Source organism: Mustela putorius, unplaced genomic scaffold (genome assembly GCF_011764305.1).
Source record: "Mustela putorius furo isolate JIRA1106 unplaced genomic scaffold, ASM1176430v1.1 tig00537350_pilon_pilon_pilon, whole genome shotgun sequence".
Lineage (NCBI taxonomy): Eukaryota > Metazoa > Chordata > Mammalia > Carnivora > Mustelidae > Mustela > Mustela putorius.
This window is the reverse complement of record NW_025422471.1, coordinates 6968378-6992745: the sequence shown is the minus strand read 5'-3', so window position 1 is coordinate 6992745 and position 24368 is coordinate 6968378. Positions and strand designations below refer to the sequence as shown.

General features: G+C 37.7%; 1 protein-coding gene across 1 annotated transcript in view; it reads right to left on the bottom strand.

Moving 5' to 3' along the window:
• LIX1 (limb and CNS expressed 1) overlaps positions 1 to 20078 on the bottom strand; it is a 50731-nt gene extending 30653 nt beyond the window's left edge. The window contains exons 1-2 of the mRNA XM_004769953.3: positions 19552 to 20078; positions 2562 to 2725 (exon numbers count right to left, since the gene is read on the bottom strand). Of these exons, the coding sequence (XP_004770010.1) occupies positions 2562 to 2725; positions 19552 to 19633 (246 nt within the window). The 5' untranslated portion in view covers positions 19634 to 20078. The remainder of the gene's footprint in view (positions 1 to 2561; positions 2726 to 19551) is intronic.
• Positions 20079 to 24368: the final 4290 nt, after the last annotated feature.

Sequence of the window (24368 nt, the reverse complement as noted above, 5' to 3'; positions counted from 1 at the left end):
CTATGTCCACTCATCTACTCACTCTTTTTTATTTTTATTGTTCTGTTTTGGCAATCATATTTTAAATTTCTTGTTCCCTGATTGCTCCTTTTTTCATAGCTGTTTTAGGGATAAATATCTTACCACAATTTTCTGAGGATACTCACTGGAATCTTCTCTTATGTCATCTATGGCTTGAATTATTTATATCCTTTTGTTTGTTTAACTTGGCCTTTCTCTTTTGTTTTTGGTTTTCTTCAAATGTTTGGTGGTCTTTAGTCCATTAACATTCATGAACAAAGAGATTCATTCAGTTGGCTGGCAAGACCTTGCTCTGTGTCTGAGTAGGTGTGTTTCCCTAGAATGTCTACCTTGAATGGGAAATCTGATGGAAGCTCTGTATGAGTAGGTTGATTTCACCTTAGAATGCTTGATGATGGACCTGCAGGCTCACATGGGTTAGGAAATCCCTTCCTCAGTTGCTGCTTTCTTCTCCTTCTCCAGCCCCTCATCCTTGTCTGTCTGTGGTTATACTAAGCTCTGTGTTTTTGTGGGTTTTTTTAAAAGACTGTGTGTGTGTATATATATATATATATATATATATATATATATATATATATATATATATATTTAAGAGCGGGAGGGGGTCATGGGTAGTGGGAGGGACAGAGGGAGAGGAAGAGAATCTCAAGCAGACTCTCTGCTGGATGCAGGGCTTAATCTCACAACCTTGAGATCATGACTTGAGCCGAAACTAAGCTGGACATGCTTAATTAACTGAGCTACCCAGGAGCACCTATTAAGCTCTGTTTTGAGGCTTCTAAACCCACTTTCAAATCACCCTCATCAGGCAATTCACTGTCACCAGACAGAGCGGAAACAGATTTAATGTTGACCAATGTTCACGGCAGGAGAAAGCAAGACTTTGGAGGCTATGTGGGCCAGAAATTTTGAAAATAGTTCTTTAATTAGCCTTAAGATAACCCCCATGCTACTGCCAGAATAATCTTTCTTAAACATATTTGAATATATTAGTCTCCCGTTCAGAACTCTTCAGGGGTCCTGATTTTATATGGAGTAAAACCTGTTCTTCCTTGCATTCCTTCCTTGCAGAGCATAAAGACCCATTATGGTTTGATATGAGTGCCTAACTCATCATCTCCTACCACTTCCCTGCCACAGACGCACTCAGGCTTCCCAAATTCTGAAAGTGCTTGTGGTTTTTCTCTTGCTCCAGGCGGGCCTTTTCACATACTGCTCCCTATGCTAGGAATGTCATGTAGTGACTGGCGAAGATACCCTCAACTGCATATTTCAGCTTGTGTTTGCATTCCCCATGAATCCTTTGACTTATCTGGCTCAGACATAGGTTGGTGGGTCTATTTATTAAACTATAGTCTCCCTTCACTTCATAAAGGTTTGAAATAACATGTAATAGATACACAGTAACAGGATAAAATAAATGAGTGAGGCACAGCTAGGTTCAAAGGGAGAGTAAAGGTAGAAATATAAATAATATCAAATATGACATTAGTCCAAAAAATTACATGACTTTAAGTTTTGTAGACTTAACACTACCAAGAGATACACTGAAAATTTGCCTCTTATTGTCAAAGTTTTGAGGGACACTTGAATGCTTGTTGAGCATATTGTCCATATTGAAAGTTATTGAAAACTGAGAGTTTACTACACTAAAGGAGTACTCATAAACTGACAGGTTTCTTCTTTATGCTTTCATCAACCCCCAAATATAACCCTATTTAATTACTATAATTTTTTTGCACACTGATTTCCTCAAGGTATGGAGGAAATTTACTTGGCCCAATGCTTGATATTTCCTAGTCACTGAACAAATATTTGTCATATACACTGGACAATCAGGTGTTGATGGTCATCATTATCCTTATCATAGACATAATAAAGCTTTCACCAACAAGAAGGGTCTTTATAATAATCATAAAAAATAACTGGAATACCTAGCATGTGTCAGATAAATACATTGTATGTATATCTCATGACTCTCAACCAACACCATGGATATTATTCCCCATTGCAAAGTCTGGGAAATCAAGAAGTTAAATAAGTGTCCCAAGAATATACAGTTATTCAGAGGCAGAACTTGGGCTTAGCACAAGTGCCTGAACCCAAAACTGGTAAGTCTCAACCTTTGCTGTTGGTTCATACTTTGCTGTATAGTAGATTGATTAGGACTTGATTCAAAATTCATGAAAGTGGAGACTTCCTAGTGATGGAAGGGCCCTGATGGAAGGACTTTATAGAAGTTTCCTTGTTCTTTATGGTTTATTTCAAAATATTTTGGAGGAAGGCAGCAGCTATCAGGCAAATAAAATGATATAAAATTAATTTTCCATAAAGAAATATCAGGGGACACTCTAATATAAAACACTTGCATTTTTAAAAAATTGGAACACCTGGCCAACTTTCCTGGGTATATAATGGAATGCAACACAACTTTATTTTCACTACAACCAAGAAAGCTGATAATGTTACCATTTTATTAAAGGACTTACTCTATTTTAACCCAATTAACTTTTACTAACCAATTTATGGTTGTTTCTTACCTGAAAGTTGCCAAAACAGCTTCCCCCTGGGAGGGTCACATAACTCACAAAGGGAGGTCCTGGAGAAGGCAGTGACTCATAGACCACCACACCTTCACTTGGGAATGCAGCTCTCTGCTGCTGCTTACTTTCCCAAAATTCCTGTAACATTGACACAACATTCACTGAAAAACATAAAAAAACATAATCAGTTATTAAGGATTGTATTCTGGCAAAAGCAAAATTTTATTTACAGCCCAGATTTTGTGACATGTCATTTCCAGTTTAAGCAGAACAGAGTATATATGTATATGGGGGGGAGGGAGTGCTTTCAGTTGTGAAAGGAGCAAATCCTGTTTAACGCAAATGTGTTTATTTCTTCTTGAGTTATGGCTCAAGTGGTTTGGTACGCTAATTCTAACAATATTGTAATGTGTTAAACTTACTTTATAGATTAATTTTTAATATCAAGAGTTTAAAAATCTCACTCTTCCTTTTTTGAAAATTTGCCTCAATAAAGTTTAGAGCTATGGTTATCCATGGCTCCTGCTCCTGTTTCTCATCAATTCTTGAACCTGCCAAGTGAAAGCCAAATTTGGAGGTAAAGGTATAAACAATGTAATTTTAATTGGGGCCCACCTATTATAAGGTTTAAGAGGCGAAAGGCAGAAAGAAGAAAACTCTCATGCTCCTCTCCATGCCAATCTAAAGGAGAATGAAAGGCAATTGTGTAATAAGCAGGAGGCTGGAAAAAGCCGTAAGTGAAACTAATAACATGGAGACCTTGTTAAGGACCACGTCTGTTAGATGACTTCAGAAAACAGAGTAATGGCTATAGCCATGTGGTTTAGATTAAATGACCTGTGATAGCCTGCAGAAGTTTCAGATCAAATTTGGTTGGTTTGTTTATCCTGTACTGCAAATTGAATTGTGGAAATTAACAAGGATAATAGAATTGTAGCGTCAAAAGAGACCTTTCAGGTCATTTAGGCAAAGCTCTGCCTAACGTAGGAATTCCTTTCACAACACTATTGACAGCTGCCTATCTGGTTTGTGCCTGAACAAATGGAAGGACCTGGTACTTGGCACACCTTGAGGCAGCCCCTTTCAACTCCTAATGGTTCTACCTGTTGTGAAAAGATCCTTCTTGGGAGTAAGCTGAAATCTGCTTTCCTGTGAAGTTCATGCAAGAGGTCCATTTTTCATTTCTGGGGTCTCACAGAAGTTTATACCCTTATCCACATGAGAGTCCACTGCATGCACAAAGGCAATCAATATAAGGACATCTGTGTTTTTTCCTGCCTAGGAGCACAAAGGCTTTCCTTAAACAATAGTCTTTCCTTCAACCATGTCTTCTCTGGGGTTGACGGATAGGGATTTGACCAAAGACAAATCATTTAGAACCAATGAATGAGTCCAGGACTTCTGCTGGAAATGTTGGAAGAAGAGATTCTCCTTTTTCACTAGGGTTGCTGGGGTAATAGGAGATTAAGTGTGACACAGCCGAAGCAGGGGGAAAACTTGGTTGAGAAGAAAGCCAACAGAGAGAAGGGTAGAACCAAGGGAGAAAGAAAGATTAAGTTCTAGAAAGAAATCTTTCTGGAAAGAAAGATTAAGTTCTGCTGACACACTTTGAGCCCGAGGCAACACATCTACCTTTTTCTTAAATCATTTTGAACTGGTGTCTCTCACTTGTATATGAAAGTATACCAAAACAGAGAACTCCCAGGCTGCCTCAAGTTCTCAATTAAATCTTTTTTTTTTTTCTTCCAGTCTTTGTATAACATGTTGTCTATGCCCTTGGGTACCCTCTTAAACACATTGCTAACTGTGCTTCAAAATGTGGGCTTTGATATTTTTCAGGTGTCAAGAAAGTCACAGAGTTTGACCTGGAGGCAAAAATAATGCACAACCACTTTCTAAGCTGTTTACTAGAGCACCTGGCTCCTTTACCTCATCCCTAGGACATGGATTAGCTTCACCGTGTGTAGTTCAGGCAAATTCTCAAGATGCCTAAGGAATTAGATGGCTGTGCATATTTTAAAACTGCAGTGTTCAGTATTTAAGAAGTGTTTTGGAAAAAAAAAACTGGGAAAAGGTAAGACTATCATAGGGAACAACTGACTTAACAAAAAGGTACATTTTTAAGTGGTAAAGGTGACATTGGTCATTACAGAGTTTTTCATTTATTCAAAATACCTAATAATATTTTCTATCTCCCATCTTCTCCTGCCTCCCAACTCCAAGAAAACAAGGATTTTTGAGTTGGTTGACTTGCATTTCTACTGCAGGTGACCTCTGGAATTCAGCAGGATGTCTTAAAGATTGAAGGCTGAAACAAAAACCGGCCCGTTGCTTTGATAGTCAACAAGGCATATTAGCCTGCTATTTTAAGTTAGTTTGTTGTTGAGTGGATGTGAGCTGAGTACTGGAGCAGGAAGATGAAGCCTCATGACTGTCCAGGTATAATGAACACGAGACTTTTGGCATGTAAAGCTATGTGGATTAAAGAGTTCAAAGGTAGGTACTAAGTAGAATTCTACATGAATAAAAGTAGCAGTTTTCAAATTTTTCATTCTGCAACCTTAGAAGGCTTCTTTTAAAGTCCTATGTATGTCATCACCTCTGAAGAGTACAATGTATGTACATGCACACACACAATCCATCTTTCTATCTCTATCTCCTCTTGTCGACTGGAAAACCAGATGAATGGAGTGCAGAGAGAAGAGGGCCAGCTTGCTATTTGGAATTCCAAAGAGCAGTATATCAGAGGATGCTCTATTTAAGAAACACATGCTTCTTTATTTTTTTTGAAGTAGCAACAACAAGGTTCATGGACAATGTCAAAGATAATGCAAGCAGAAGCTCAAGTTCTGCTGAGGAAAAGCACAAGTTTGAAGAGAGGCCACATGACACAGTTTAGTCCCTAGCTTCAGTTGTACTTCAGTGCTCAGGCGATGAACCCGCCTTCCTTATTTCAGAACAGATTTGGGCTACCAAGCATGTGATATCCATCCCCACATCTAGTGACCCATATGCACAAGTGCCCAGCTCCATAAGATTTTATTCCAGTCTCAAATGGCCTTATTCTAGTAATAATTCTCATCACCTCTTAGTTTTAAAGGTTTCCACTTTATTCATACCTTTTCAGCAGCTAAAAGTATGCTTTAGAGAATGAATATATGAATCAATCCATTAATTAAATGAAACACTCAACCTCGAGACTTTATCAGACTACTAATTATTAATATTTTTCGATTGTAAAGAAGCTGCTAGAAGGACTATTTTATATGACTATCTCCACTTCCTTATCTTCCATTTATTTTTAACCCTCCACAATCTGACTTTCTTCCACAATTTATTCCACAGAAACTGCTCTAGCAAACACCACCAATTCCTAATTTTCAGTCTTTATGTATTTGACGTCTAACTGCATTTTCACACAGCTGATCAGTTTCTTCTAGAAACTCTCATATCCCTAGGCTTTTCTGATAGTATTGTCCTGATTCTGCTTTTCTATTTCTAATTGTTTCCTCTCAAATTCTTTTGTGGGTTTCTCTTCCTCTGCTCACCCTTCATGTTGATTTGAATAAAAGTCCTGTCCTTGTCTTTTCTTGCTCTCTTTCTACCATTCTCCTTAAATGACAGAACCTATCTCCATTACTCCATCCATCCAAAATAATATAAGCTGACAGTTTCCACAAACTTCTATAACTCCAACTTTGTTTACAGATACCTCCTTGTCAGATGTGACACAAATTCAACATTTCCCAAGCTCAACTCATTTTCTTTCCCACAAACTCTTCTCTTTCTCCTGAATTACTTAGAAAGTAATATTATCACCTACCCAATAACCTAATCAGAAACCTGGCAGGCACCTTAAACTTTATGTCCTCTTTCCTTCCTAATAAATCCCCAAGTTTTATTGATTCTATATCCTGATGCTTCCTATAGCCCTCACTTCCTCTCAATTTGTACTGCCATTGCTGCATTGGTTCTTATCTCACCAAATATACAATATCCTCCTGATTTCCATTATTCTCCTATCCTCCAATTGTTTCCCAGGTAATCTAAATCTCATAGCTCATCAAATCATTCACAACTTAAAATCCTTCTGTGAGTTCTTCATTACCTAAAGATAAATAACTCCTTGGCAATGCATAGAAGACCCTCTGTCTTGATATGGTTTCTCATTCCATACTTCTCTCCTCCTCAAGTCACCTTCCAGGCTTCACATACTCCCATGCTTTCTATGCTACTGGCAAACACTTTACTTCCATTCCCACATGTGGAATGCCCTTTTTTCTACTGACTATTGTCTTCCTATATGGTCTACTCATCTACTCATTCCCCTCAACCATCAGCTACTTAAAAATAAAAACAAAAACAAAATAATCACTAAACCTTTGTACAGAAATTGCAGTCCTCTAAGAAGCAGCCCAGATATCACCAGGGGTCTTGTTAGAAATGCAGGATTTCAGGCCCCACCCCAGGGCTATTGAACCATAATCTGCATTTTAATACGATTCTCAGTCAATCTGATGTGCACTGAAGTTTGAGAAGTCTTTTTGTAGGAAGAAGTTGTTATTCTCATCTCCTTTATTATGTATCTATTACATCCAGGCTCCATGCATTTTCTCATCTAATCTTTACAACATCCGCTAGAAACAGGTATTATCATCCACAATTTACAGATTAGAAATGAAAGATGCTTAAGATATAATCACACAGCTACAAAGTCTTAGACCTGGGATTTTCAACCTATTGCTGTCTTGAGTGCATAGTCCATGCTCTTTTTTCATTCCAAGACACTCTAATATGACAGAATTTAAGTTGTTTTCATGTGTGTCTACTCTACTGGAGGTACCTTTATCAAGGTCACTGATATTAAATGGGTAAAATTACTATGAAGAAGTAGAATATCAAATGGCTGAGAAAAGAGATGTGGGAGGAAGTAGGAGGAGAGAGAATTGTTAGGGCTATCCTAGAATAACTGCATGAAATCCAGTTCATTTTTGTGACTTCTCTCAGTTTATAACATCTGAGAGTAAAGAAAGCAATTTAGCCTCTGAATATACTTTGCACATCAAACTTTTAAATCCATTGCATCACCCCAAATCGCTTTCTCAGACACAAGTGATTGACCCTGATATGGACTAAATATTTGTACCTTCTACCTCTCTCCCCTGTACCTTCCCTCTCCCCAGTTCATTCGCTGAAGTCCTAACCCACAGGATAGTGGCGCCTTTTGGAAATAATTAGGTTCAGAGGAGGTCATGGGGCTGGGGGTCCCATGATGGGATTAGTGCCTTTTTAAGAATAGACAGAGACACTAGAGCTGCCTTCCTTGGCCATGTGACTATAAGGTAGCCATCTGCAAGTCAGGAAAAGGTCTATCACCAGGAAGCAAATGTGCTGACAACTTGAACTTGGACTTCCCTGCCTTCAGAACTGTGAGAAAACAAATTCCTGTTATGTAAGTACCCAGTCGAAGGCATTTTTTTTTTTTTTTTTTTTTGCAATAGCCTGAGCTGACTAACACAAACCTCTTTAGCAGTTTTGAATATTTTGTGTATCAACAAGACAATTTGCAAAGTAGTTTATAGGCATTAATATAGTTAACTTCTTTGTCACAGTGTTTTGAAATTTGAAATGTGACAGAGTTTTGAGAGTGGTAATTCTATCCCCAAGTAAATCTCTCTTGAATGAGGTTTTTGTTTTTCCCTACCTCAGCCTTTCTTTTTGATTATAAAAAGGTGAGTATTAAGGCTTTCACAAAAGGCAGTTGAACAGAGAAGACATCCAACAATGTGGAATACATTGACCATCCAACCTTTGACCTGCTCTATAGATATCCTCAGTCAGCTTCAGAAAAGCAGTGCCTTTATTGTCTCTGAACGTAGAGTGGTATTTTGTTTGTTTGTTTTTTGTTTTTTTCACCTGTGCCTTGGTTCAAGTTCTCCCAGGAGTATTGTTTCTGCCGCTCCCCTCTATCTACCCCACTTACTCCCAAACTTCAGAGGAAATACCACCTATTCCATCATGCCTTACTCACTGGTTCTGGCCCACATGAATCTCCTTTTCTGAGCTCTCATTCCATTAGTGGTCCTGTGTCTTAGCACTTAATCTCCTCTAAACCATGCTAATGAAATGGATGTGGTGTTCCAGGCTAAATTGATCAAGTCAGACTTGGCTGGACTTCTTTCTGGCCGCAGGAATGAAATGCCTTATGATAAGAATTCATCTTATATCATACAGTTTTGTTACTTAACTCACAGCAGACTGTGAGAATCTGGAGGGCAGTGACTCTGGTTCTTTCTTCTCTCTAGCCTCCTTGGTACCCAACACATGAAGCAACTGTTGAATTCACTTGGAATATAAGAAGACTTTACACTTCTGAGCCATTTGAATGCAACTGAATGAATGTGTAGAAAGTAAGTGAAGTCATTATGATTCCTGGAGAGTTTGAGGCTTCTTCCTTGAACAGGAGATTTCATGTATGAACCACTATGATGCTCACACAGCATGGATATGATGGTGGCAGCCACTCTTCAGCCGGAGATTGGAGCAGGTACAGATAGATCATGCCTGGTCAGAGTAGACACATGATTTTTTTCGTCACTTTCTGGCTAGGTCTTTACTTTCATAATAGCTTAAGCTTTAAAAAATCCTGAATGGAGATGGTGAGTAATTTTATATTGGAGTGCCAACCCTAATCCTTTTATGTTGACTGCCTGGAACATCATGTTGAAAAGGATTTGAAAGTAGCTTCTGGGATAAGCGGAAAAGAACACCAGAATTAACCAACGTTGTGGCACTGGCATGGTTTATTTGACAACACTGACCTTGGTGATACGGAGTTTAAAAAAAAAAAAAAAAGAAGCTCAAAACAGGCTTCTTCCCATAAAAATTGATTGAAGAAATAATAAATGTGTAATATAATTAGTGAAGAAAATGTTAAGAGTGTTACATTTTGGAGCAGATATGATTTTATTTATTTTTAAAGATTTTATTTATTTGACAGAGATCACAAGCAGGCAGAGAGGTAGGCAGAGAGAGGAGGGAAAGTAAGCTCCTTGTTGAGCAGAGAGCCCGATGCAGGGCTCGATCCCAGGACCCTGGGATCATGACCTGAGCCTAAGGCAGAGGTTTTAACCCACTGAGCCACCCAGGCACCCCAACAGATATGATATGATATGATTTTATTTTATTTTCTTAAAGATTTTATTTATTTGTCAGAGTGAGAGAGAGAGAGAGAGAGAGAGAGAGCCCGTGAGCCAGTGAGTGCACAAGCAGGCAGAGTGGCAGGCAGGCAGAGGCAGAGAGAGAAGCAGGCTCCCCACCAAGCAAGGAGCCTGGGATCATGACCTGAGCCAAAGGCATCGGCTTAACCAACTGAGCCACCCAGGCATCCCCCAACAGATATGATTTTAAAGTAATATTTAAAACCTAAAAATTTATTGCACAATAATTAAACCAACACAGGGGGGAAAGTAAATGAATGTGGGCTGAAAAGTTCAGGTAAAATCTGCCCTGGAAGAAGCTAAGCTGAGCCACTTGAGAAGAGATCTAGCCATGATGAGAGAGAAGTTGTGCTCTCAAAGGAGTAAGGATGACTTGACAAGAAGAGTAAGAAAACTAAAATGCCTCAGCCAAGGAATTTTGTAAGTGGGCATAGGAAAGGGGTTTGATTTGGACAGAAGACAGGGTAAGGGGAGTTAGTTTCTTCTAAGAATTGGAAATCAAGCCTACTGTTCTAGTGCCCTAGCTTTACCTGAGTGGGTAAGAATGGCAGGAGCACAGAGTCCCTTGCCCTTTGTCTTTGCCTAAGATGCTCTTCTGCTCATAGTGGCTCCATTCAAGAAGCAGGGCCCAGACATGTGGAGAGAATGCTTGGCTGCTCTTGTAGATCTGGGTGACCCCAAGGAGAAAGTTTCTGGGAGGGGTTTGGGCATAAAAATCTATGAGAAGTGGGTAGGGGATGAGACAAGCAAGAGAAGGTTCATTTTGCAGCCTGGAAGGAGCACAAAGCCCCTTAAGACAAGATCATCAATAACTGGATGCTCAGAGGGCTTTTATCCTACAAATTCAGAACTTGTCATTTTCATGGATTGGGTGCTATAAAGATGCCAATAAGGACACATGATCTATGTTTTCATATGGACAATCTGAGGTGTACAGAAAGTAAATGCCCCATGGATTACAGAATATGTTATAGAAGAGTCCTCAAATATAGTCACTGTTTCAAACACAGCGACGTGTGTACTGGATCTTGTCTCTCTACATTTTATCAACCAGCAGGCAATTTATTTAGTAGTTTAAAGCATGGAATCTGGAGCCAGAATGCCTGTGTTTGAATTCTGTCTGTACCACTCTAAGATACCTACCTAACTACCCCAGTTCTATCTGTAAAATGCAGTACTTCCTACACAAAGTTTCTGTAAGGTTTAAATGGAAAATGCTCAGAATAGAGCTTCACACATAGTAAGCACGAGAATGTTAGCTATTATTTGTGGTTAAAGAAGGTGAAGGAGGAAAGGAAATGGCATGATTATATGCTTGCATAATGCATCTTTGAAAATTACTATTCCTGAATTAGAAACCATATCATTAAACATTCTAAAAAAGTCTGCGCATCTGAAAATTCTCTGATTGTACATATTGTGCTATTTATTTCCAAAATATGTAAAGAATTCAGAGATGGGAAAGAGAAGGCTCTTTTTATATTATTCACTAGTAAAGTCAAAACTTCAAACTAGCCAGAAAATAATGGATGAAATGGTACATCTCAAAAATCTAAAAATAGGGATGTTTGTCCAAATTACTCACTTTCTAATGGATGCTAAAGGCAATAGAACTGCTCTTAGCAGAAACAATGAGAGGAGCTAACTTCTATTTAAAATTAATGTTTAAATGACTGCTTATGCTTCAGGAAAATAGAAACATTACAGTCCATTGCCCAGTTCAATTACTTAATATGTGGTAAGTCCTGTGTGAGAGACAGTCATTTGTCAGCAAAAAAAGCTCTTAAAAGTATGTTATAAATCTATCAGAAAAAAGGAACCATTTTCTTTTTGCCTTACAGAGAAAAATTCTAGCTGGGTAAAATACCCCTTGCCAAACAGTTAAAGACAAATTGGAAAGGCTACAATTTAAGGATAAATCATTAAAAGGCTTTCAAGATGATTAACATATTTTCAAATTGATTCTCTGTCTCCAACCAGATAGATTTATGTTATGCAATATTTTAATATAATCTTTAATTAAATTAGCCTTAGCAGGTGACATTTTAAAATAAGCTTAATGAGTATTTTCTATTCTAGCAATTTGATCATGTACAACTTGCCAAATGTGACTTCCTAGCTTTTTTTTGTTTGTTTTGTTTTTTTTTGAGGAAAAATAGAAAAAGGACCCCTAAATAATTTAAGGGCAAGCTCAAGATGTGATGTCAATTTATGATTTGTGCCAAATGGGTTGTAAAACAGAGTATCTTTGGGTCTTGTGGTTGGCTTGGTAAACTCCAGGACACTGACCAAAAAACCTAATTGTCTAATCATTTATAACTATCTTCACGTCCTGTGAGATTTTGATCAGGCTAATGGAATCTTGCTGACATAGCTTGTGTATCAGGTCAGGTACAACTTGTAGGAATTTTGGGCCTCTTTTTCTTACGTGTAGATACTCTTTCAAAGATAGCTACAGCTACACTGCAGGACTGAGACAGCTTGGAGTCTTGCTATACTCCCAGGAGAGGAACTTTCCTTTACTATAAATGTTTCAGAGTCAGCACCTAGCTCTTTGAGCAGCTGGAAAGCCGGTGTGTTTCTCCTTTTGTTTGCTTTTTCTTTTCTTCTGCTCTGGTCCCATGTGCTTGCCTGAATACTTTTCTTGAGGGAATTATGATCCTTTGGGTTGTTCTACAAAGTTAACCTCTTGGGAGACTGTCCGAAATGTGTAAAAAGTATCCCATTCTTTTTCGTTTAATTTTCACCTTCAGAGTTTAAAATTGCTGAACTTTGAGTCATTTTGGGGGAAATTAAAGTGACTTTTTTTTTTTTATATCTTTGGAAGTACTGCGTAATTTTTTTAAAGAGGGCAAATGGGAGAGAATATGAAGGAGCAAGAAGGAATCACAAAGACAAATGAAAATAAAATAAAAGATCATTAAGTATACCAGAATAAAACAGCATCAGTATGCATAAGTTCCCATGTGTGGTTTACACATTCAGCATGTTGAGATGATGTCATCCAATCACAAAAGCTACATAAAATAAAAACCTGATGTAATCTATTTAACCAATCAGAAAGAATATATCTCTCCCATTTTCCGTCAGGCACTGACATTACACTGTATTTAGGAGACTTTGTAGGACTGCTGATTGTAGGTAACTAATCCAAGATTAAAAAAATAAAAGCAAACATGGTTGCTTTGCTGACAAATTCTGTTTAGCTAAAATGGTCAAGTCTGTGCAAATGTGGCTTTAGGCATACAATGTACTCTCCCTAGGAAAAGTCATAAGAAAACCCTTCACGACTCTGCAATAGCTATCTAACTAGGGTTTATGTACAAGTTCAAAGATAGATAGAGTTTTGCTCTAAAGAGCATGGTACATGGCTTTTGAGTTATCCACAGTTGAGGTTAGACCCTGAAGATGAATATAAGGACTGGCAATCTAAATTACTGTGCCACTGTGGTGTATGGAATGATTTAGGATCCTCTACCATGGGCAACCCAAGACAGTGCTCTGGGGAAGTTGTCTGAGGTGGCTGTGTTTATTTCCAGAGCCCCTTCTTCCTCCATCCTGTTTCATCTGGCTGTCAGTTTAACCTTGCATGCAATTAAGCTGTGATTAAGGGGTCAGTGATGATGTTTTAGAAGGTACAGTTTATTTTACAGTAAAGGAGAATATCTGACAATAGTAAAAATCTTTCTCCCTTTTTGTGAGGGAGAAAACCAACCATTCAGGAACCAAAAAATGTCTTTTGTGCACCTGCTAGGTGCCTGACCTGTGGGAGGGCACATGGAAGTGCAAGATATGGCTTTGCCCTCCTGGGACTTCCAACTTAGGTGTAGACAAAAACATGCCAGCAAAGCTGTAACTCATAATGCACAAGAGAAATGTAAACTACATAGTATAGGCCATGAGTGCCAAAGGAGTGGTGACAAAATGACGGGTTCCCACAGCTGCCTAAGTGGATGAGGTCAAAATAGGGATCAACTGATTATCATCGCAGTAGGGGGGGATAAAAAAAGACCATAATTCAGACAGCATTCCACAGACACCAGAGAAAGAATATAGAATACAGAGAACTACAGGGAGTGTAATAATTGAATATTTCGTCAATATTAAGCTTTCAATAAGAATCTTTTTTTTTTCTTTTTCTTTTAAAATAAGATGGTTTTAACTACCGTGACAGACTAAACTTACATGAGCATTTGAACATGGAAGAAAAGAAGTAAGAGCCTTTGGGGTTAAAACTTCAATATGAAATGTATTAAATACAGAAGATTCTTTTATGAAAGGCTTCTAAAGTTGTCTTACATTTCTTAAATCAATCTGTAGCACATAATCAGTAAAACCATATCATTTAAACAGAAAAATCATGACTTAGAAACTCACCCTGTGCAGCTGTATCCTATTATGGCTGTAACTTAACACATGAGTTTCAGAAGTTGTTAAAGTTGAGATCAGGCTAACAAATCTTAACTGTTAAAAAAAAAAGCCTATAGTGAGATGAGATGGCAGACCATGAAGAAGGACTAGATGTGATCACAGGTTGAGTGTCGATTGTAGTTTATTTATTTGTTAAATCTTACTTATATATTAAAAAATAAACGTATTAGGACAGATGGCCATTAAACGATCAAGAGGCCACTAAAATTTTTTTTTCTCCATTTTGAAAAATTTTCCTCTGGGGCTGAGACTTTCAGTATTTAAATCTACCAAATGTATATATACTGAATAAAGGATTAGAGAACAGTGCTTAGGGCACTAATGGCTGAAACCAAAATCTGCTTTTTTCTCTTGGTATAATTAAAATAAAACTAGTTGTATCCTGTAATAAAGTAAAGCCAGCATGTGAGTAGGCTTCAGCTCACACTTTAGATGCTAAAATTATCAGAATTCAAATTATTGTAATTAAGATGATGTTGTTAGCAAAATAAGCTAGTGAGCAGAGGAGGTTTTTTTTTTTTCCTTAACCATATTCTTTTAGGCATACTTTATGTGGTGGAATGTAATGCAATATGTGTAGAGATTTTACTGCACAAGTACCTTCATCCCTTACATCCTACTCCATTCCTTTTTGTGAAATGCAAAAACCATAAATGTATCATCAAATTTATAGATTTCAGATAACTACACTAAAAAGCATGGGATGGAGAAAACACTTTACTCTTGAGGATTTTTGCTCTCTTGGGTTGCATACAGCCAGATTCATGATTACTAAGGTGTTTTTAATAGCTTTATAGTCTGGTCCAATTTTTCCAAAGGGTAAAAATGTACCTTTTGAAGTATTTACCTATCTGATATAAATAAAACCTTTCATGAAGAAAAATGTTTCCCAAATGGAAGTTAATGCACCTCAAATATGTGAGAAATTTGCTTCTAATTGTGCAATGTTTAGTAAAGTTTTCTTCTCACTTTTTTATTATGAAATTTGGGTAAACATATTTATGAAATCTAACATCACTTTGTTGGTCAATGCTGGAAACCAAAAGATCTCAAGGCCTCAACGACAATGAGTTTTTTTTTTTTTTTTTTAAGATTTTATTTATTTATCCGAAAAGACAGAGATCACAAGCAGGCAGAGAGGCAGGCAGAGAGAGTGGAGGAAGCAGGCTTCTGGCTGAGCAGAGAGCCTGATGTGGGGCTCGATCCCAGGATCTGGGATCACGAACTGAGCCGAAGGGAGAGGCTTTAACCCACTGAGCCACCCAGGCACCCCTGAAGTTTGTTTTTTAACAATCTGTTTTAAGAAAGTTTGCCTTGATTTTGGCTTTCAGTTAGTCAAAGTGATTTCTCACTACAGGCCTGTATACATTTGTAGATTTTGCATCTTGTGTGGCTGGGCAAGAGGGCAAGGGAATTTCTGCTGTTGAAAAAGCTGTGATTCTTCCTTAGTATCAGGAAGTGTACCTCCAATACATAGCAGTCTAATATTTCCCCCAATGCAACATAAGGCCATAAGCTTGCAGAAATAATCTAACAACACCATTAACTCCAGTGGCTCCCTGTTGCCTACACTTCTGTGTGATTCCACCTGATTTTATAGCCTTGTCGCCACCTTCCCCAATGCACTGTTTTTGTATTGCCTGATATGTCTTTGGACAAGCTCTTCTTTCTCCTCAAAAGTGTCCTTCCCCTCTGACTCTCCTGTCACATACCTGTTCAGATGGGCCTATTTAATGAGTTTCCTCCACATTCCCAGAAGAGTTCATTTCAATGCCCTCCCTCCCAACCCCCCATTTTCCCATGACAGCACAAATGACAAGGTAATATAATACTTCTGAGAGGCAATATCATCTAGTGGCTAAAGGTGAGGAGTTGGAATAGCATTTGAATTCTGGCTCTATCACTCATTAACTGTGTGGACTTGGGCAAGGCACTTTAATCTCCAGGAGACTCAGTTCCCTCACCTACAAACAACAATAGTGCCTACATTACTGGTTTGTTGTGAATAAATGTTCCTAGCATAGTGCAGGTCATCACATGATGAGGACTTGATATCCTAGCATTACTATGAATGGATAAAGAGCAAGCCCAAAGATGGCAGATAAGCATATTATACTCTTGTTATATGAAGAGTTAACATTCAGAGTAGAATCTGAAAGTGCAGCCATCTTGAAATCATGTAGATTTCCTTTGAGAAAGCAAGCACACTAGGAACTGTCAAGTAGTGGCAAACAAATAGTAAGCTCAGACACACATTTTAAAAGAGCTGACAAGGGCTGCTTTTAGGATAGCTCATCTTTGGTTGTGACATATGACAAACAAAAAGAAATTGGATGTTGAACAAAGCCAGGAATGTAAGGCAACATGGAGATATGCCTTAATTTCCCTGCAAAGAGATTCTGGCTGGTGGTTTGGAGACTCCTAGCACTACTTGTTACAAATTTGAGACAGTTACACAGTAGAGAACAATCCAGTATCAGCTTAGATGAGTAAATTTCAAATTGAGAGCCCATTTTATTTAAAATGTCTTTCCATTATTTTTTATTTGAAATGTGAAATAGTTCTGGAAAAAAAGCAAAAAATTGTTAATGGAATTCATTTCCTTCCAGGAAAGAACATTAAAAAAACAAAACAAAACAAAAACACAAAGTGCAACTATTGCCAGATGAACACCTTGTCTATAACAAATGAGATATTTAATGCATTGCAAAATGCCACTTGGAGGGCCTCCTTGGCTGAGAAAAGCAGCTAAATAATATTTCCTTAAATGAATGTAACTCTCCCCATGTGTATCAGTCTCAGACCAGAAAACTATTTGGGTACTTTTCCTGACCAACTTGAAGAGAAAATTCAATTTACAATTGCTTGTTTTTAAATAAATCAAAAGCCACTGAAGGCCAAAAAAAAAAAAAAAAAAAAAAAAAATTCAAATGATCATTTATATCTCTTGTATTATGTGTTTCCAAAGAATGAAGAGAGAGAGAAAAAAAAAAAAAAAAACCTGTCCCTCCATTTATAGAAAATTAAGAAAAACATTTTGAGAGAGAGAGAGAGAGAGAGAGAGAGTGTGTGTGTGTGTGTGTGTATGTGTTAATGCTCCTTTGTTTAACTGAGCTGGGTTTTAAAAATTCTTGGACTGGCTTTTCACCTTGCAAGAAAGCAAGGCAGCAATTTTTCTTAAGGATTTGGCAGTGATGTACTCAAGTGCTTAGCTCTGTCCTTCTGGCAGGAAGACACTGGACTGGGGTGGGGGAAAAAGGTCCACACAAGCAACTAGGAGGAGAGGAGGCTGCTCAGAACCTGCCATTCAGGGCTGATGGCAGCTTTTTACAAGCTGTTTTAAAAGATGAGTGTGGTGGCAGCAGCTTATGGGTGTGCCAAAGAAAATGAGTCCACGTGCTAAACTCTGGCATGTGCATGATAGACTGCCAAGGCATGGCATAATCCTCCAGCAGACTTTTGATGTCCTGCCCCAGAAAATGAGTAAGCCTGTTCCCATTTATTCCATGAGGATGGTGAGTGGCTGGATGTTTCAATGTTATAAAAAGTGCTGGTACAGAAATTTGCCATTTGGCTTACTTTCACTTAGTCATTTTTCAGATTAGAAACACCTGAGTGGAGAGGATCAGCAGTTTAATACTCATACCTATTTAAGCCATGCAAGCAGTTGCAGAGTACAATCCGTTTGAAGGTAAGCAGGCAATGCTATCTGATCAAATTTAGGTTCTATGTTAATGAATGAGATACATGAAATAGGAGACTTCTTTATCTTTCCATATAAGAGAGTTCCCGCAAAGGTCTGGATGATAGAATATAAGGTATGTTTTATTTTAACCCCTTTTCTATTTTATTCTCGCTGCTAAATTGTAAACAATTGGTGGGGTTTAGTTAAGCTTAAAAAGTGACCATATAATTACAGACTAAACTTCTTTTTCACAAGAAACTCAGTGAAAAGTTGCTCCTCTGTTTCTTTTTACTGCTTCCACTCTCCAAACCCGCAGCATAAAGACCCCTGGTTCTATACAACTTATTCAAAGCTTTGAGCAGGTCAAGAGCCCTTTCACCCTTAACTAGTGAATTCAGTGCCATTGTAGGAGAAAGACGTTCTTTCCTTCCCTTTTTACTTAAAGGAACACACTAAACCTGAATAGACTCCAGGTTAGATTGGGGGAGGAGTGATTTTTATTTGTCTAGCATAGCTATTGACATATTCTTGAAGAGAATATTTTAAAAGACAGAAAAAAGGAAGATAGGAAGGAAGAAAGGAAGGAAATAAAGCACTTAAATATGGTATTGAAGGGCACACTGGTAACAATTTAATTTCTAAGAAGAAAATTTTATAGAAAAAAAATGGCCTAACATTTTTGTCTTCATCACACATAACAGAAATATAAACTAAAAGGACATCTGGAAACTAACATTATTCAGCAATCAGAGAGCAAAAATCCAAAGCATTGATGTTTTGATGGAGACAAACATAACAAGATTCACAAAGAAAGCTGTAACTTATTGAAGAAAAAAAAAAGTTCCATATGCATTTTACCTTTTGGGCAGTTTCATAGCAAAATTCTATTTCAGAAGCCCTTTGTAATATGAAACTCACTGTAGATAAGATACAACACGAAGATAGTCTGTTTTGCAGCAGTAGGAAATCAAATTGGTTCCAGAAACTAAGTTACATGACAAATGGTTTAATAGTATTGCTAGGATTGGAGAGCTTGATTGAATTATTTTTCATAATCATTAAAAAAAATTTTTGAAATAATTTTGCCATAGCTGTTCAGATTTTTTTTTTTTTAGGGGGAGGTGTTGCAGAGGTGGGAAGACTCTAATTTTATTGGCCTTTTAATTAAAGTGTTATTATTTGTTACCAAAATTCAAAAGCTCACTGGTGATTTATTTATTGTTGTTTGTTTGCAAAAAAAAAATTTTCAAACACAATATTTAACACAGTTAATGTGTTTTGAGGATTAAACAGGTTAACAAATACAGAATATTTATTATCATATCTAAGTTATTTTTAGCTTTAATCTCAGCAGTAATCAGCCTTTCTTTATTTATAAAAGCATCTGGAAGAGTTCATTAAGTCTCTGGACAGTCTTTATTTTAGGAAAGACTTCCAAACAGTTAGTAAGATGTATCACTGACAAAATAACCCAGCAACTAATACACGTAGGTGAAATGAAATCATTCTCCTGACTGAAGTCAGGAACAAGTTAAATATCACTTAGACCACAGCAAACGACTACAGAGATTTAGGAGAAATCATACTTAAATAGGATGTGACTAGACGTTTAGGACTATTTTCAGAAAACTTTTTCCCCTTCAGTACTTACAGTCTTTGAAGACTAGAGCGGGGTCTCTGTGAGGCAAGACTTGGGCAATGATGTGTCTCAGGGATTCCAAGGTTCTGTCCATCTTGGGTCTGCCTGTGTGAGCCTGCTGCACAGTGTCCTCATGCCTGAATTCTTGCAGTCCTGGACTGAATTTGTGCAGCTCATTGATGCACAGGATTACCAAAGAATCCCTTTTAACATCTGCCAATCAGACATTTCCCAGAATCTAAAGACCCCTCAGGGGGCCCTCCTCCCAGGCTCACTTATCTTTGTTGTTGGCTGAGCTAATTAGCTCTAAAGGCTGGCTGACAGGCTGGTTCCCATTGCTTCCTTCTGTTAAACACACCCACCTACAGGCTAGCAGGGGAAGCTCGATAATCATGGGACCAGATTTCCTCTCCAACCAGATTCTGTCTGAATGGTGTACGGCTTTCTGACTTGGGTATTTCTTTTGGTCCCCCACCTTCAAATGTGCTGTCCCCAGTATAAAATCAAGAAGGTTATTTCTCAAGGAATTACTTTAGTAACAAAAGAATTTCCAGCTCAGAATTTCTAGTTAAGAATTAGTACAATCTAAATTCTTTGGTAAAGAAATGCTATAAAGATTATGGATATTGCCAGGGACCAGATTATGTTTTCTATTTGAATTCGGAGAGTTTCTATGGGAACCAAGTTTAAAATACCCCCCTCCACCCAAGTTATAGTAGCTTCTGAGGGTAGTAGTAAGTAAAACCTTTGCACTGTCTTTTGGCTTGCCTGAGAATGTTTGTTTTCCTATTTATTCTTCAAGGCAATCGTTCCTAGGATTGAGTTCAGTGAAATCTGCTATCACTCACTTCCTTTTAGTTCATGATAACTCCTCCTATTAAAATTTTCAGGAGAAGCAAAATATGTCTTCTTCTAAAGAATATAGTTACTAAAATATCTTAACAGATTATATAGTACCTTTCTCTAATTCCCGTACCACTCACAACAAGGTTAAATAGTTTTTCCACAGGAGACATAAATATAAGTCATGGGATTCCACTGCAGTAATTAGGATTTATACCAGAACTGACTTTTAATGGCTGTGACCTATGTTAGTTACTGAAAACTTGCTGAGGACCACTCTTTTACTTAAAATATTTTTCCAGAGTAGGCACAAGAGAGTGCCCTCCAATGTTCTTTCCAATTTTCAGATTCCATAATTATGTGGTATATGATTAACTGAAAACAGTTCTTTAAAGATAATATAAGTTAAATGTTTTGCATGTGATAGGCTTCTTCAGTTAGTTGGTAGAAGGGTGGGCTTGATAAAAGGAAACAGAAGAAATGGGGCTGTAATAATAATTCTTATCATAATGACTATTACTTAGTAAATGCCCCCAGGAGTATGTTACACACAACAGAGACGTGGGGCTGCCCCATTGTGCAGATACTATTAAAGAAAGAACTTGAAAGAAGTAGCACTTCATGTTAAGACACTTATTTAGGGTCCCAAAGTGTACTTTATGTGGGCTGAGTCAAATAAGAAATCATCAGTATCCTTGCCATTCATGAGTTTATAAATTTAAGAGAGAAACTAGATAAATGCCTATTATTATACAGTGATTGGACACAACATATAAATGAACGTAAGTACTTTCAGTGTCATGCTAAATTGGAAACCAGGATATTTAAGGTTCCCATTAGAGAAACAAATTCTCAAAAGAATGAGACTGATAATATAAAAATTGTTTGATACTCAGATTTCAATCAATAATGGACTTTTTAATGGGCATAAATTTAATTCTAGCAGTATATAAAAATATTTTGGTTGTGTCGTATGGTGGAAAGAACACTGAATTTTATATTAGTAAGATCTAGGATTTGATTTTTGTTACCTCTATGACTTTGAAGAAGTTACTCATCTCTGGGCTCAATGTCCTCACCATTGGCCCCTCTAGAAAATTAAGGAGCTGAGTTGGATGCTTTCATTCAGATTTAACATCTATGATACTGTGGCTATATTACAAATGACCACAAATATTATCACATATTTTCTAGCCTTCTGAAAATACACTTATTTCCTAAAAGCTGGACTGGTTTTTAAATAGAACACTTATAATTCCACAGTAAACCTGAAATCCCTTCAACAAATGAGAGAAACAAATTAATAGGGTCAATTCAAAGATACTCGTCACCAATGCCAATTAGGAGTTTGTTAAGAAAATTAATTTTCAACTTCCCCGAGATTTTTCTAAAGGTGGCAAACTGTAGGGGGCCTGGGTGGCTCAGTGGGTTAAAGCCTCTGCCTTCGGCTCAGGTCATGATCCCAGGGTCCTGGGATCAAGTCCCACATCAGGCTCTCTGCTCTGCATGGAGCCTGCTTTCTCCTCTCTCTCTCTCTGCCTGCCTCTCTGCCTACCTCTCTGCCTACTTTTGATCTCTGTCAAATAAATAAAATTAAAAAAAAAAAAGAAGGCAAACTGTAAGAGTCTGCTTAGAGAACCACAAAACAGCTTTGCAAAGATAATTCTATAACAATATCATGATCTTTACTGAGTTATATTTTAAGAAATGAAAAAAGAATTATAGAAAGGGGACTGTACAACATTCCAGTTGGATAGTATAGTTTCTTCTTTCAGTTCAGGTCCAAAGCTTCAGCAGAAGTTTTCCAAATCTTCTGATAAACATTTTTCCTTGTCTACCCATAAAGACTTCTCACCCTAGAGTTCTGAGGTAAGACATAAAAAACCAACTCAGTGGCTTCTCCCAGTTCTCTTTGATGTAGAAAGTACCTGATGGAATTGGAAAAGCTTAAGAAACCCCTATGCTATATGTCTATTTCATATAGACTCTATGGTTCACATGCTAGATTTCATGTCAACCTCAACTACCTGTAGTCATAGGCCATAAAAAATAACTCAAGTATTAAAAGAAGGGTAGATGACTACAGTGAAAACCAAAATGATGTCTTTACAAATTCTGTATTACTCAGAAGAGTGAGAAATGGCATCCAACGGACATATTTAGTATTCAAAACTTTTACCCTATGGTAAAAGAGGAAGGCTCAGGGCAACAGCATACTTACATTCTCAGAGTACAGAACTATGAGAATGTAAGAAATCAAGGTGGTATATTTTGCACCATTTCATGCACAATGCAACAAAAAAGTCTATGGAAACAGGAAAAGAAAATTCATTCTTATCATTCCAGTAATATTTTTGTTGTTAAGTGGCTCATTATAGGCACAAAAGGGTAAGGAAGTGGGGGGTCACCAATTGAAATAACATCCATCATGTTAAAACACATAATAAATGTATCAAAGTATCATCTTTAGTTAAAAAAAGGAAAGAACCTCTACTCTTCTCCTTGCCTCCCCACTTCATGATCTGCTCTGTCCTGGAGGAGGAGGCTGGAATCAGTAAACCAGGACACTGGGCCTGCAGGTATGGCTGTAGTGAAGAGGGTGAAATTCCAGGTGGGCAGGCATGCAGACTCCACAAAGAAGAGGCCTGCAGTAACTGAGCCTGAGCCAAATCATAGCTACTCATCTGCAGGAAATGAAGTGACTGAGGGGCGGAGAAAACATGGATTGAAACTTAGGAAGACTATCTTTCCTGCAATAATTTCTTCACTTACTTGCTAATGTTTTGATTCTTAAAAATTTACAGTTTAAAATAAAGCAAATAAAATGAAAAAAGAATTAAAGTTAGAGGGAGTATATCCTCTACAAAACAATGGGAAATGACTGATAGCAGCTCCTTCCAGATTCCAATGGGAGTTGGGTGAAGGTAGTTGGAAGGGCCTAAGAGCTGGATTGGCAAAAGACGGTCAGGGCTGTGAGCAAGATTGTTTCTAGGGGTATGTTGGAGGGTGAAGAGGGGCAAGGCCAGGAAGAAACTTACTTTGCAGAGGCAATAACTAAAGGTTTAGTGTCAGCTAAACAAAGCCGAAGAGACTAGTAGGAAGAATGAATGTCTGGTTAGCCCCAACTTTTTAAACTCTCAACTGGGAAAGGACCAATGAGATGTTTGATTCAAGGTATTTATGAGAAGGTCAGTTAGTAAAGCAACCTCAGACAAAATTCAAAAACACAGGTAATATAAAATAACTTTATCTCATTTTTAACCTTGATATTTCACTACATTTAGGAAATCATCAGTAAGTATTAATCTGTTTAATTAACTACATGAACAGATAATTAAAGAATTAATATCCCATTTACAGGTTAGAAAAATGTACATCTCCTCATTTTCATACAATATTACAAAAAATGCTTTCTTAAAATAATATCCCCCCCCTCCCTGCCCCCCGGTAAAACTGCTAGTGAACTGCTCTTTAAGGTTGTCTGGGCATTCAGAATCAAAACTCTTAACCAGAAAGCACAATGAAAATATACCTGAAACTTCCCATGCCTTCATGACATTTTTTTTTTTTTAAGATTTTATTTTACAGAGAGAGAGAGAAAAAGAGCACAAGCAAGGGGAGCAGCAGAGGGAGAGAAGAAAGGAGGCACCCAGCAGACCAAGGAGCCCAATTTGGGGCTTGATCCCAGGACCATGAGATCATGACTTGAGCTGAAGGCTTGACTGAGCCATCCAGGCTCCCCTTCTTGACTGTTTAAAGTAAGCAATTATGCAGCCCTGTCTTGGTATTTGGCCTTGGAAGAAAAGTCAGAATTGATTCTTTAAGAAATACTTTAGAGGCCAAAGATCTCACCAGAGGAGGTTTTACTAGTTGACAGATTAAATTTTCAGGATAAACTCAAGAGATACTTAAAGGTGAGAGAATTTGAATATTCATTTACAAGATTGGAGACAATGGCGCCAAGCCCTTAGGTCATTAGATACGTG